The following is a 14,125-nucleotide window of genomic DNA, read 5'->3' on the forward strand; positions in this document are numbered from 1 at the left end:
CGTGCTCTAGCGCCACCGAGTGACCTGGAGCAGAACTTCGTCTTCTTCTTCTTCTTTTCTGTTTTACGGCGGTTGGCATCCAGCTTATTGGTGCATTACCGCCCCCTTCTGCTCCGGAGTGTGGACCAGATAATAGGTTTAACCCCACCCCACCCACACCAAAAAAAAAAAAAAAAAAAAACACATTTTATTAAAAGATTCATAATCTTTTAATTATCCAAAATAACTAGTTCTGTTCTCTATACACTACTAATATCCTTTTTGTAATTCCTCCCTCACATTCTACTAATTTAACTTTAAATCCTACTGAATACCCCTGATTCTCTTAAAAAAGTCATCAGTACTCTGATCTGTTCCCTATCTTTCGTGCTCAGTAACCCTTTTACCGTGAACTCCTGTTCCCCTAACACCCTCAATTTATTCCACATCATCTCTCTATTAACTTCATATTTCCTACAAGTCATGATTATATGTTCTACTGTTTCCTCTTCTTGACATCCTTCACACAATCCTGTCTGGTGTTTTCCTATCATCTTAAGAGTTTTATTCAGTGTACAATGTCCCAACCTTAAACTCGTCATCACTATTTCTTCTCTCCGGTTCTGGAGCAGAACTACACAAAACACCTCACAACTATCAGAATGATTTTCTTATTTTCATTTTTAAATTGTTTTATTACCTGACCCTTCAGAAATCTTTCTAATGCTATTATTCTAAAAGGCTGCGCTGCTTAATTATTTGTGGAAACAGCAATGCATTATTTTTTTTCAGAATTCTTAGGTGCTTTAAAGGATTAGTTCACTTTCAAATTAAAATTTCCTGATAATTTACTCACCCCCATGTCATTCCAAGATGTTCATGTCTTTCTTTCTTCGGTCGAAAAGAAATTAAGGTTTTTGATGAAAACATTCCAGGATTTTTCTTCATGGAGCCCAAACGTTCATTTCGAACAAAATCAGGCCAAAACGAAGTTCGTTTTGTGTTCTTTTTGGAAGTTCGAAATGGCTTGCCAAAGCGAAACTTTCAGGAAAAGTTTGCTCCAGTTGCAAAATACCTTCGTACTGCCATTGGTCAGTGACGATAACGTAATAGGAGGTGTGCGCTGAGGCTCCGCCTTCACTCATGTGGAAGTCTTCTCTGACTCATTTGATCTGTAGAGTTCGTTGAGGTAAGAGCTCCGTGGGTGAAAACATGAACACACTGGATAGCCACTTTATAATACAAAATGAAGTTGTGCTTCTGATGAAATGCACTGACACTGTTTTTCATGTTTGATACTGTAAAGCTGCTTGATTTTAAGCAATCTATTGAATAAAGTGCTATATGAAGACATGACGTGACTGGAGTGCTACTTTGCAGAGCTCATGCTAACATACCCATGTTGTTATGATCAGACGCTTTTCTTATGCTTTCTATAATAAATGCTTGCCGTTTTCTCATGTTTGTTGTGTTTATTTTGTTACTGAGAAGAAAGTGCATGGCACATATTTACATATTCATAACCATTGATCTCAGCAGTGTGGGCGGTGTCAGATGTTCGATTACAGTATATCGCTGGTCACGCATTTCGAACTTCATTTTACCCCTAAACGACGAATGAAAAAGAACTTTGTTTGAAGTATACCAGAGCCTTCAAGTTTTTGATGAAAACATTCCAGGATTTTTCTTCATGGAGTCCAAATGATTAAAGGTCAAAATTACAGTTTACAGCGATCCCAGACGAGAAATAAGGGTCTTATCTAGAGAAACCATCACTAATTTCTAAAAAAATAAATAAAAATTATATACGTTTTAACCATAAATGCTCATCTTGAACTAGCTCTCTTCTTTATTAGAATTCCAGCAGTGTAGATGCTGCTACGTGTATTACTGCCCTCCACAGGTTAAAGTTTGAACTAATTGTTATATTCTTTCACAAGCATATTGTATATGACAGTTTAGTTCAAACTTTGACCTGTGGAGGGCAGTAATACACTTAGCAGTGTCTACACTGCTGGAATTCTAATAGAGAAGAAGAGAGCTAGTTCAAGATGAGCATTTATTGTTAAAACATATATTTATTTTATTTTTTTTTTAGAAAATGACCCATCGTTTCTCTAGATAAGACTCTTATTCCTCATCTGGGATTGTGTAAAACTCTTTGAAGCTGCACTGAAACTGTAATTCAACCATTTGGGCTCCATTGAAGTCCACTATAAGGAGAAAAATCCTGGAATGTTTTCATCAAAAACCTTCATTTCTTTTCGACTGAAGAAAGAAAGACATGAACATCTTGGATGACATGGGGGTGAGTAAATTATCAGGACATTTTATTTGAAAGTGAACTAATCCTTTAAGGCCATGTTGAAATTACCGTAATTACAACTTGTAAAAAGCATTCATGTCCTCGTAGAACTCTTAATTACAACTTGTAAATTGGGAATTTTCTGAGCTCCGACTCGTACCACCTGACCGCTGCAAATTCACATACGAGTTATAGTGTTGCCATAGAAACGCATAATTCCGAGATCATGAACCGCTCCGAGTAGAATGTCACGTGCTTATCTTGAAATTACTGTAATCATAACTGCATGAAAGCAGCAGGTTCAAATGAACAGCATTTATTTAAAATAAAAATCTTTTGTAAAAAAGTCTTTACTTTTAGCCTATTTAATCAATCAGCAAGGATGCAAAGTATTACTTAAAAAAATTCTTACTGATCCCAAACTTTTGAACAATTAGTATATATGGAATATGCTATATAAAAATGCATGAACTAAAATTGCATCTTTAAGATTCATTAACCAAGAGCAGAATACAGAAGCCGTTTTAAAATCACTTTAAGTGTTTCATATGATCACATTTGTTGAAGTTGTGTCTCAAAGTGATCTAAAACCGTTTATTTTTACACACATTGTGCAACTCAAATTTTCAATTCGAACATTTTTTGGCAAATAAAGTGGATGAAATAACATCTGAGAAAAACTGATGAAGAAAACCAGAAAAATCACATCTTAAATTCATACAAAAGTACATTTTATTTTCACAAATTAAAAATAAAAATCAACAATAAGTCCTATAGAGAGAGAACAGTCAAGAGGGAAAAAGCACATTTTCTAAATCCAGTTTGGTTTGTGTGTGGTGTTAATGTTTTCCAGTGTAGTTAATGTCCATATATATATATCACTGCAGTGTCGGGCGCTCAGCATCTGCAGTCGTTTCCTTCACAAAACTCAAAAGCTGTGAAACTGTGATGACTGGGTGAAAACAGAAGACCGTAAACTATAATCAAAGCAGGAAATATGTCATACCCATTCTCTTACACATTTACAACTTACGTGAGAAGAGAATGTACAGAAAGAAAATGAAGAAAAAAAAATGAAAAAGTCCAACAACCTGCCGTTTCAAATCGCAGCTTTCTGAGGAACACGTGAAACGCCACCTTCCACCTTCCCCTACTGCTATTCACATACATAATGAACGTCTACATCTACAGCATACAATGAGTCTGAGAGCAAGAGATTTCACAGCAGTGGGTGAGAATATAATGCCAATGTGTGTCTTGATGGCAAAGTGAAAGAATGTGAAAGTGGATGGAAAGAAGAATAAAAAAAAAGGAATATTACAGAGAAAGTAAAAAAAAAAAAAAAAAAAAAAAAAAAAAGCACAATTAAGACAGTTGGGCAGGGAAAGGGAAACAGAAATACAAGTACACACAGGGCACCACTTCCTGTTGAGAGTGCTTGCATCCTAAGGACACAGGAAGCTCACAGGAAGTAGTCAGCAACTGGCTTTTTGGAGGGAATGCCTCTCGTTTCTTGTGGAGCAGCTTCAAATATGATGAATTCTTTCTGCAGGTGCTCGTCAAGCTCCAAGATTGCCGCCACATTACCACATCTGTGACAAAGAAAAGAGGACATCACTATGTTAAATAATTTCCAATAATATTTTTGTGAATTATTTTTTTTTTTTTTAATAATACCACTTACAGCAAAATTCTGTTGTGAATATTAATCTTTAAGTATAAGTAACAGTTCCTGGTTCATTTCCAATTAGACATGACCGAAAAAATGACGTATGGTCCAGTGAGGGAGTCATTTGTGAAATGAACAGTTGTAAACAATTCACTGAGTCTGATTCAAACCACTAACTCACAGCACAGTGACTGACTCATTAGAAAGATCCAGTTTTTTGCTGCTCAAGCAGATTTTGTTGTTGTGTACAGGCATATAACTCATATGCCTGTACATATGAGACATAACAAAAATCACATATGGACACGCACAAAGCCTTCCTGACTGGTGCAAATGTAAACTAGATTTAAAATAACTGATGTTGTTCATTGTTTGTATTTATTGTCAGTTAACTAAACCTAAAACCATAAAAAAAGTGTTACTAGAAATAGAATATACGTTAATTAAAAAAAAAAAAAAAAATTTATTATTATTTTAGCTGTAGCTATGGAAGCTGGTTTCTGCCATGAAATTAAAAAAAAAAGTAATTGACTATCTCACAATTGCGATATACAAACTCACAATTGTTATAAAGTCAGAATTCCGCAATTAAGAAAAAAGGTCAGAATTGCGTGATAACTTGCAGTTGTAAGAAAAGGTCAATAAAACGCAAAAAAAAAAAAAAAAAAAAATACAAAAAGGCAAAAAACTAAAACTAAAGCAATAAAAATTGTTGAAATAAAATCTAAAACCATATTTTTTTGTTGAAATAAAAAACATTTAGTGAAATAAAGTACAATAGAAAAAACTTTATTTCAGCTATTTCAACATTAGTTTTAACTTGATGTACTAAAAACAGTCAATAAATTAAAAACAAAAAAACAATAATTATGAAATGCAGACATATTTAGAAAAACCTTGACAAAAATCACTAAAACTTTAGTAAAAAAAAAAAAAAAAAAAAGAATGAATAATATGTATAAATTACTAAAACATTAGTTTTTCTTGTTATATTTTTATTTTAGTCAATTCAAAATATCAATAAAAAAAATTATAAATTGGATGCCAAAAATAACAATTGTTTCCAATAAAAATGATACTTTATTTTATAAAAAAATAAAAAAAGTATAGCTACATGGATTCTTTTAAAGTGATAGATCACCAAAATGAATATTTTGTCATCATTTACTCATCCTTATGTTGCTCCAAACCTGTATGAATTTCTTTCTTCTTCACAAAAGATATTTTAAAGAATGTTCAAATTACAAATAATGTTCAAATGATCAAATGACAGTAGCCATTGACTTCAATAGTACTTTTTCCAACTATTGAAGTCAATGGGGCCCATCAACTGTTTGATTACCAGCATTCTTCAAAATATCTTCTTTTGTGTTCAACAGAAGAAAGAAATTCATACAGGTTTGGAACAACTTGAGGGTGAGTAAATGATGACAAAATTTCCATTTTTTGGGTGAACTATCCCTTTAACTCTGCAGCTGTGTGACAAAAACCCACCTGTAGCAGTAATTCGGAGCAGACCACACAGTGAGAACAGTCTCGTTGAAGTGCCACTTGTAACCTTCCATGACAAGCTGGTGCGCCCTGCAAATCATGTCGATGTCGTTGGCGGCGTTGAACTGGGCCACGACGTCACTGCCGAACAGATATCCAGCACCTCGCGGACTAACGCCCCAGCCGGTGGTGTCTGAGTCAGACAGGGGATGCGTTCATATAATGAGATGCTGATGATGGAGAACATCTCTGTGATATTCCAGAAATCAGAATTACCTTCAGGATCAGACCACAAAAGATCACACATGGGCCCGTCATGAGGCACTTCCTGTTTCCTGTCGATGGTTCTGATCTGGTCCAGAGTCTGGATTGAGGGCGACAGGCCTCCGTGTACACAGAAGATCTGAGATGAAAAACAAATGTTGAGGGAACCTTGTTAAAGGGCTAGTTTACCCAAAAAATTTCCCATTTTTGGGTGAACTATCACTTTACTTAAACAAACAAAAAGACTCACTTTGCCGTCAATGATGGCGGAGAGGGACAGGTAGTCGAAGATCTCTGTGCAGTACCTCCATACCGTGACCGAGCCGTATTTTCTTAAACACTCATCGTAAAAGCCGTACACCTGTGTGATCTGTCTGGACTCGTGATTTCCCCGAATCAGGGTGATTCTGTCTGGATAACGCACCTGTGAGGAGCCATTACGATCCATTCGTTAATTATGTCCAATTATAACAATGGCAAGCATCACATCTCATTACAGACGTCCTGTGAATAACACAATGACAGTACCTTGAGGGCAAGAAGTAGCAGAAAGGTCTCAACACTGTAAAAGCCTCTGTCTACAAAATCTCCCATGAAGAGGTAGTTTGTTTCTGGAACGTCGCCTCCCACCTGAAGGAGAACAGATTTTCATACGCAAATTTATTAAACAGTTACTAATAGATTAGGGAGTATATTCTAGTTAAATAACCAGTACACTTGTTTCCTAAATATGCAGCTAGCAGCATGTGATCAGTATCAGTAGAGTTTTATTTAATGCCATGTCAGCATCTTCATGGCAAAAACTTACTTACAAAAATACAAGAGTTACATATACACAAAAATAAAGAACAAGCAAACAGAAATTCTAAAACCTTTTCTAGTAAAATCTTACTTCATAAAAATGTTTTCTACTTGCAAAACAAAGTAGGCCTTTAAGCAATCTTGTATGACCTATACGACATCTGGCGAACACCACTCGTACCACACGATCTTGTTTTAATTTCACGTAATTTATTGTTTGTACACGTATCCCACTCTTCTCGCCACTTATTTAATATATAATGATTGACAGTAGGTCTAAGGTCTGAGGGAGGAATCTGACATTCTTCTACATCCAGATTAATAGCCTCCTCTGCAGCGGCGTCAGCTCGCTCATTCCCTGAAAGCCCAACATGGCCTGGAAGCCAGCAGAAGATAGTGCTAAAGAATTGATTCTGTAAGTGGTCTACTTTGGTTAAAATGCAGTCCACCAAAGGATGATCAGGTTTTAAAAGCAACCATTGCTTAAAGACATGTTTTGGATAAAATTCTTTTGTTGTGTCTTTTCAAAGTAAAAGTGTCATTGTATGTCAACTGTCGTCCAGTCACACCATTTTCCACCTTTGAACCATCCGTAAATATGGGTGAATGAAAGGAATTGACTCCTTATGTCTAAATACTGCTGTTATATACATCTGGGTGAGTCACTCCTTTCTTCTGATGAGTCAAATACATATTGATAATAGGTTTCTTTAATGTCCAGGAAGGTAAAAACTGAAGTGTGTTTGATTTAAAGTGTTCAAGGTTAGATTTAAGTTTTCTAAATGCGGTTTAATATGAATACCAAAAGATCTGATGCTTTTAGGTTTACTCTCATACAGGTGAATGTATTGGGGTTGAAAGACTGAAAAATAGGCTGGGTTTTTTTTTTTTTTTTTGCTTTTTGGCATATTAAAGTGATAGCTTCAACAGTCTGTCTGTTTGTTTTGAAGTGATGATTCATTGGCTTCAAATGTACAAACTTTGCACTGGTTAAGCTCTGAATGTTCCCAAGGCAAGCCGTAACCCTTGATGATGCACTGTGTCAAGCATCTATTTATATAATTTTCTAGCTTACGATTAAGTTAACAACTGCACCGGTTTGATTCAAACTAAGGTTATGTTTACACAACAACGGTGTCCTAAAAAGTTTCACATACAGACGACAATGCTGTCAAAATGATCCCGTTCACACAGATCCGAGAAAACGACTAAAGCCTGGGACACACCAAGCTGACTTCAAAAAACTAGCGGTGATGAAAACCAGCAGTGTCTGGACCAAAAAGCTGTGCTTGAACACACAGCACAGACTACAGCCGACTGCAAACTAGCACGTGCGATCCGCACCTGCGTGTAAGGAATTAACCGACTATATCAGCAGGTTTCAATAGTTTATATTCGTCATTCAAAAGGAGAAACTGAAACAAAGATATACGAGATATATGCAGATATGCAAAACAAACAAAGCAGTGCTTGCTTACCATTTTGAATATTAGTTATGTTGATAATTTGAATAATACTATGAAAATAACTAGACCAGCTTTTTGTCTGTGTCATCTTGACATGCTCTCTGTCATCACTTTTATTCTCGTGCACTGACTCGCTAAACTGAATATCCAATCAGAGATTCAAATCTCACAAATGACCCCGGCGCCGATTCAACATGCCGAATAGGGCTGATGTGTGGAATACACCACAAAAACTAGCCTGACAGATGCTCACCGATGGCCTTTAAACCACTGTATTATGCATGCCAGGCCAGTAGTTGGCGACATCACTTTGTAAAGAAACACTGTACGCCTCAGTATTTTGATCAGCACAAATACAGTCCTGTAGTCCGCCATTGTTGTTTTAGTTGTCAAATAATCAGCATGTCTATAGACTAAACATGTAATACGCATGACGTCACCGTTTTCACAAATTTCCGTTTTTTTTTTTATTTTTATTTAAGCAGAGACGATAATGGTATCGTTTTCACAAACTAGAACTTTGAAACCCGTTTTCAAAAGTTTGCCTTTTCAGGCCCCCAAAATGTTATTGACGTGTAAATGAATGGCCAAAACGCATGTGTTGTGAAAATGGCCCCTAACTAGGTGAAAAATTGTTCAGTCAATAACAATAATCAATACAACTCTAGTGGGTTGCATATATTATATATATATATATATATATATACACACACACATACACACACACAGTGGCATGAAAAAGTATGTGAACCCCTTATAGAATCTGTGATAAGAGGGATAATAAAAACAATGCATGTTATTTTTTGTTTAGTACTGTCCTGAGTAAGATATTTTACATAAAAGATGTTTACATTTAGTTCACAAGACAAAACAATAGCTGAATTTATTAAAATAACCCCACTCATAAGTATGTGAACCACTTGATTCTCAATACTGTGTGTGGTTACCTGATGATCCACGACTGTTTTTTTGTTTTGTGATGGTTGTTCATGAGTCTCTTGTTTGTTCTGAGCAGTTAAACTGAGCTCTGTTCTTCAGAAAATTCCCCCAGCTCCTGCAGATTCATCAGTTTTCAAGCATTTTTGCATATTTGAACCCTTTCCAGCAGTGACTGTAGGATTTTGAGATTCATCTTTTCACGCTGAGGACAATTGAGGGACTCAAACACAACTATTAAAAAAGGTTCAAACATTCACTGATGCTCCAGAAGGAAACACGATGCATTAAGAGCCGGGGGGTGAAAACTTTTGAATTCAAATATGAAGGTAAATTGTACTTAATTTTTCTGCCGGGAAACATGCAAGTATCTTCTGTTTATTCCGAAGGGCAATACTAAATGAAAAACAATGATATTTAAACAAAATAAGAAAAATTTTGACATCTTCATCCTGTTCAAAAGTTTTCACCCCCCGGCTCTTAATGCATCGTGTTTCCTTCTGGAGCATCAGTGAATGTTTGAACCTTTTTTAATAGTTGTGTTTGAGTCCCTCAGTTATCCTCAGTATGAAAACACAGATCTCAAAATCCTACAGTCACTGCTGGAAAGGGTTCAAATATGCAAAAATGCTTGAAAACTGATGAATCTGCAGGAACTGGGGGAATTTTCTGAAGAACAGAGCTCAGTTTAACTGCTCAGGACAAACAAGAGACTCATGAACAACCATCACAAAACACAAAAACATCGTGGATCATCAGGTAACCACACACAGTATTGAGAATCAATGGTTCACATACTTATGAGTGGGGTTATTTTAATAAATTCAGCTATTGTTTTGTCTTGTGAACTAAATGCAAACATCTTTTATGTAAAATATCTTACTCAGGACAGTACTAAACAAAAAATAACATGCATTTTTTATTATCCCTCTTATTTTATTAAAATAATTCTCATTATCACAGATTCTGCAAGGGGTTCACATACTTTTTCATGCCACTGTATATATTACACTTCAAAGCAAATCTCAACTCTATGATTGCTTATATTGTCACAAAATGTTAACTATATTACTGCCCAGTGACATATTTAGAGTAGGATATATAGTACACCCGACTTAATCTGCATACATACAGTACATTCATGTAAAGCACATCTTGGTTGCGTGACAGTTTCCTGTACATATGACAATAAACTCTTGAATCTTGATTGTTTATATTGTCGCAAAATGTAAAATATATAGAGAGATAAGTATATCTAACTTTACCTGCATACATACAGTGCACTAACATTCAATAAAGCAATTCATTCTATATATCGCACATCTCAACACCTTGATTGCTTGTAACATCACAAAATATAAACTATATTATCGCCCAGCTCTAATCTGCTAAATGTGACACTATGGCATGAAGATATTGAGATATTATAAACAATAATATCAGGATTTTGTGTAAAGCTGCTTTGAAATAATGTGTATTGTCAAAAGTGCTACACAAATAAAACTGACTTGACATTCGATGTGAAGCAATGCCCATTGGATTAAAAAAAAAAAAAAAAACCCCACGTTATTTTCCATGCATCGCTTTATTATTTTGTATTTACTTTCCATGTAAAAGAACTCAGACTTACCCTAAACAATTCCTTCAGGTCATAAAACTGTCCATGGATGTCACCACATACCTGAAGAGAAGAAAACGCTAATTACTTCTCATATACATGATCAAAACATTTTCAATCTTGAAGAAATGACTTATTTTCTTCTGTGGAACATTAAAGAAGATATTTCGAGAAATATATCTCTGTGTTTGTTTGGTGGAAGTTAATGGTCACCAAAAGTGTGATATTTCTTCAAAATATCTTCTTTTGTGTTTTGCTGAAGAAAGTTCGGTAACACTTTACAATAAGGTCCCATTAGTTTAATGCAATAACTAACATAAACATTGAGCAAATTATTTGTTATTGGCATGTGACTAACAAATTGAAACTATTTAGAAGTACTTTTCTTTGTTTGTTTATGTTGACTAATGTAGTTAATAATGTTAATACAAGGAACCTCCCTGTAAATTGCTGCCAAAAACTCCTCCAAGTTTCTTTTGCGGATACTTACTGTTACCGGAGAGTCCACCCTCTGTACATTACTCTCTTCTACAAGAATCTCTCTGGAACACACACACATTGTTTTTGTATGAGCATATGATCAACATTAAAATGCTTGTAGAAGCGACAGATTGTTTTCTGCTGGTTGTAATCACCTGGCTTTGGCACACAGAGCTTTGACCTCATTTTCCTTGATGAGCTCACACCTCCTCAGCTGGTCGATCTGTCTGTCCAGATCACTCATGTCACCCATGGCGGATCGCTGAGAGACCGTAAAGCTGTTTCCCCCTCACGAAACCAGTGAATACAGCTACTGTAGTACTAACAGTGTCTCTCTGTGCAATCCAAACACAGACACACGCAAACAGACACACACTCACACCGGATGATGAGATGTGGAGAGGTGGCGGGACGAATCTGGGCGCAACAAGCTGTTTGGAGTAAAGAAAACAGAATAAAAAAACAAACAAAAAAACATTTTAATAAGGCCAGCATTAACTATACTTTATATTTCTCTTATTCCTGTAATGAAAAGGCAATCATAAATTAATCCAAAAATCTTAATTTATTAAAAACATATTAAAACAGCCCAAGAAACTTTCACAAGGACCTTGTTTCCAGAAGTATTATTAATCCCATTAATTTTCAAAAGTCTTATAAGTTACCAAACCAACCAGCTACGAGAAAAACCACAATATTACAAACTTTTTTTTTTTTTTTTTTATTTATAAATTTTTGAAAATTGGACAAAAAGACAAAGGCGCAAGACTGTGAACTTAAACGGTTAGTTCACCCAAAAATGAAAATTCAGTCATTAATTACTCACCCTCATGTCGTTCCACACCTGTAAGACCTTCGTTTGTCTTCACAAAAAGTTCTCTCGACGCTTTATAATATTAAGATTGAACCACTGAACTGTTTTATGTTTTGAGTATCTTTCTTGCTCTTGAGAAGTTCAATGACGCTGGCAATAGAGGCCTCACTGAGCCATGGGATTTCGTCAAAAATATCTTAATTTGTGTACCGAAGATTAACGAAGGTCTTACGGGAGTGGAACGACATGAGGATTAATTAATGACATTATTTTCATTTTTGGGTGAACTAACCCTTTAACGGATTTAATGAGGGAAAAAACTACAATCCCATGAAGCATTCCAAATGATAGAGAAATATAAAACTATTGATTTAAAGATATTGGTTGTGTAGATAGAAACAATTTTTGCAGAATCATGTGTAATGCAGTTTTTAATAGAAATTCTGCTGTCAAAAATGAAATAACGCAGACTGACGGCTTCAGCAGAAGCATATCATCGATTAATAAACTTGTAGCTTACAGTAAGTCGATTTTTGAAGGTTTAAATTTATTAAAAATCTAATTCCATATAGACCCGGTTGCGATCTTTTGCTTCAACCAATCGCGTACGTTGGAGGCGGGACTAACTTGTTTGTTCAACAATGGCAAACGAGGGAGTGTTTGAAAACCTGTCTGATACTGTTAATTTGCCATTCCGTGTGGTGATAATAATGACGCAGAAATTACTCACTTTAAAGAGTTTTAAATTTAATTGGTAAGAAAAGCTTTAAATGACCTCTAACCATGAGTAAAACATTAGTCAACGCAAATGACGTCACATTATGACGGCATGAAGCAGAAAGACCCACACAACAGTGTGTACACAATGTTTTAATATAGTCAGTTTAATTCGAGATTAATAGCCATTTTTAAAAGAAACAGGATTTCTGAGAACAGTTACAAATGTTTAATGAGAACGAGTAAAATCTGAATATTTGGTTGTGATCTAAAAAAAAAAATTAGTGAACAAGGTCAATAGCCTTTGGTAAAGAAACCTGCTGACTGCAGCACAACTCGAGTTAAACAAGTTCTCATTTCACAGTCATACACGACCTTAATCAAAAGTCAAATGAGTAAAACTAATCTAAAACTGGCACATTTTAATCATAATAGGAACAAAAATAAATCATAATAGGATGACAGTTCAATCCGGTGTCTACATTAGCCGAGCGTCGCCACAACTATTTATAATAAAAGCTAAAAACATAATTTTAAAAATCGAAAGTCTTCCTATTCCAGAACGTTGTCAAAATTATTATAAAGTCAACATAACATGTAATAACTACTTAGCTCAGTTCGCTTACCCAACGTGATGGTGAATTAAACCGGCACAACTTTCCTAAAAACTCCCTGATGAATTTATAACCTCTATACAAATATGATAAACACACCACCCATAATTATTAGTCGTCATGATGTTCTGATGTCAAACCCGACCTCAATTTCCAGCCTCAATCCGGAATTAGCGTAGCTAGCTAGCCTGAGCAGCTAAAGGCCTGAAAAAATGAGCGCATCTGCTCAAATACACGGCCAGTTTGTGCTTCTTTACCGCTTAAACCACAACAGAGTTCAACAAATATACGAGCGGCACCTACCTTTAATCACTCCGAACAGACCTGTAAAAAATAGAGCAATCTAAAGAATATAACGTCAGTTCGCTTTTTAGGGCTTCCACCCGGTTCGTCGGTCTTTTTCTTCCACCACCCTCTACCGGCGTCAAGCGCCTCCCTTTTGGAAAGCCAGACATATGTGACGTCTGCTGCTCCTGGTGGCGTAACTGACATATATGCGACTCTCTGCTGCCCTCTAGTGTCAGAGTGACATATGACAGCCATTGACTCTCTGCTGCCCTCTAGTGTCAGAGTGAAACATGACAGCTATTGAGTCTCTGCTGCCCTCTAGTGGCGCGCCGAAATATATGACAGCCATTGACTCAATTCAATTCAATTGAGCTTCATTGGCATGACTGGGATGGCACAATGTTGCCAAAGCAATAAACATGTAACAGGTTATACAGGTATAGATCCTATGGTATAGATAGATAGATAGATAGATAGATAGATAGATAGATAGATAGATAGATAGAAAAAAAAATACATGGCTATATTGTATATGTTATCATATAACTTAACAAGTGGTAAAAAAAAAAAAACATGGTAAATAAATATAGAGAGCAGTAATGACTCTTTGCTGCCCTCTAGTGGTGTACCGACATATTTGACAGCTGTTGACTCTCTGCTGCCCTCTAGTGGCGAAGTGATGT

At 35.8% G+C, this 14,125-nt stretch overlaps 1 protein-coding gene across 3 annotated transcripts; it reads right to left on the reverse strand.

Moving 5' to 3' along the window:
- Window positions 1-2,993: 2,993 nt before the first annotated feature.
- Window positions 2,994-13,626, reverse strand: ppp4cb (protein phosphatase 4, catalytic subunit b). Of its 3 annotated transcripts, none has more exons than XM_048171001.1 (9): window positions 13,458-13,626; window positions 11,165-11,440; window positions 11,020-11,071; window positions 10,542-10,592; window positions 6,237-6,338; window positions 5,959-6,132; window positions 5,721-5,847; window positions 5,448-5,637; window positions 2,994-3,876 (listed from the first exon to the last, which is right to left on the reverse strand). In XM_048171001.1, the coding sequence occupies exons 2-9, from the start codon at window positions 11,260-11,262 to the stop codon at window positions 3,747-3,749; spliced, it is 924 nt and encodes a 307-aa protein (XP_048026958.1). In that variant the 5' UTR covers window positions 11,263-11,440; window positions 13,458-13,626; the 3' UTR covers window positions 2,994-3,746. The 3 variants fall into 3 exon arrangements, with proteins under 3 accessions (XP_048026958.1, XP_048026959.1, XP_048026960.1); XM_048171002.1 differs by lacking the exon at window positions 13,458-13,626 and adding an exon at window positions 13,300-13,324; XM_048171003.1 differs by lacking the exon at window positions 13,458-13,626 and adding an exon at window positions 13,167-13,191.
- Window positions 13,627-14,125: the final 499 nt, after the last annotated feature.

Source organism: Megalobrama amblycephala, linkage group LG20 (genome assembly GCF_018812025.1).
Source record: "Megalobrama amblycephala isolate DHTTF-2021 linkage group LG20, ASM1881202v1, whole genome shotgun sequence".
Classification (NCBI taxonomy): domain Eukaryota; kingdom Metazoa; phylum Chordata; class Actinopteri; order Cypriniformes; family Xenocyprididae; genus Megalobrama; species Megalobrama amblycephala.